Source organism: Propithecus coquereli, unplaced genomic scaffold (assembly GCF_000956105.1).
Source record: "Propithecus coquereli isolate 6110/MARCELLA unplaced genomic scaffold, Pcoq_1.0 Scaffold316, whole genome shotgun sequence".
In the NCBI taxonomy this organism is placed as follows: domain Eukaryota; kingdom Metazoa; phylum Chordata; class Mammalia; order Primates; family Indriidae; genus Propithecus; species Propithecus coquereli.
Genome location: NW_012148797.1, coordinates 508600 through 509712, shown reverse-complemented (window position 1 = coordinate 509712; position 1113 = coordinate 508600). Strand labels below are relative to the sequence as shown.

The 1113-nt window shown below is 35.6% G+C and overlaps 1 protein-coding gene across 1 annotated transcript in view; it reads left to right on the top strand.

Moving 5' to 3' along the window:
* The window catches only part of GNPTAB (N-acetylglucosamine-1-phosphate transferase, alpha and beta subunits), a 74855-nt gene that overhangs the window by 61599 nt on the left and 12143 nt on the right, over positions 1-1113 (top strand). The window contains exons 17-18 of the mRNA XM_012650273.1: positions 40-125; positions 384-482. Coding sequence (XP_012505727.1) covers positions 40-125; positions 384-482 — 185 coding nt within the window. The remainder of the gene's footprint in view (positions 1-39; positions 126-383; positions 483-1113) is intronic.

The window sequence follows — 1113 nt, the reverse complement described above, 5'->3', positions numbered from 1 at the left end:
CCCTGATGGAATGTCTGATCTACTTGTATTTTCTCACAGCCACCAGTGACTAAAAGTCTAGTAACCAGCTGTAAACCAGTAACTGACAAAATCCACAAAGCATATAAGGACAAAAACAAATATAGGTAAGTTAGTACATACATTTTCCCTTTGTTTAGCTTAAGAATAATTACCAAAGTATGGCATTTTCATAATTTTACAATATTTTATCTATTAAGGATTCTTCTAAAATTTATGTGAGATTGTTTTCTTTAATAATATGAAAGATTAAGTTTTGTGGATATTGAGTCTACTAAAGTCTTAAAATATGTTTTTTTCTATTGAAATTTTGTTTTTCATATCCATATAAATATTAGACTCTTTAAATATGTTTTGATAATTAGGTTTGAAATCATGGGAGAAGAAGAAATTGCTTTTAAGATGATTCGTACCAATGTTTCTCATGTCGTTGGCCAGTTGGATGACATAAGAAAAAACCCCAGGTACCAATTTTAAAAATTATTTTTAATTATGCAAATAAAAGGCAGTGGGACTATAAAGAGAAGGGAGTGGCTTATTTCTGTTTGGAGCAGACAGAAGACCTAACACTTGAGGTAGTGTTTGAGCTGGAGGTTGACGGAGATAGTTGCGAGTTGAGGCAGGGTGCACCATGCAGAGGACTAGCCCAGACTTCTAAAAGTTGGCCAACATGAGCTGAGCTGTTCAGGGAGGCTCAGGGGCAGGCAGCATCCTGGGGGGAGGTGAAGCCAGGCAGCTGGGACTCTCACCGCGTTTCTTAAAAGGTGCTTCCAAAGCAGTCGTTTTTGTGGTTAGGTTTATCTTAGCAAATCAAAGTTCAGATTAGCTTATGAAGAAAAAGAAATGCTACCATGAATGTGAAAATTGATCCAGTAAACTCCAGCCATCCTTTGGAGATGAATACATTTTCAGGTTTACATAAGCCTTAAAATTTTCCAGGCTGGGCCCCTAACTGTTGCCTTAACTAGTTTGATAAAATTGGCTAAAAATATTCGTTTTGAGGTTTTGTTGTTTTTGGTTTTTTTATTTTTTAGTCTTTTACTTTAGTGGGAAATAGGCATTTTGCTAGTTTTCTTGGAGGAAAAAAGACATTGA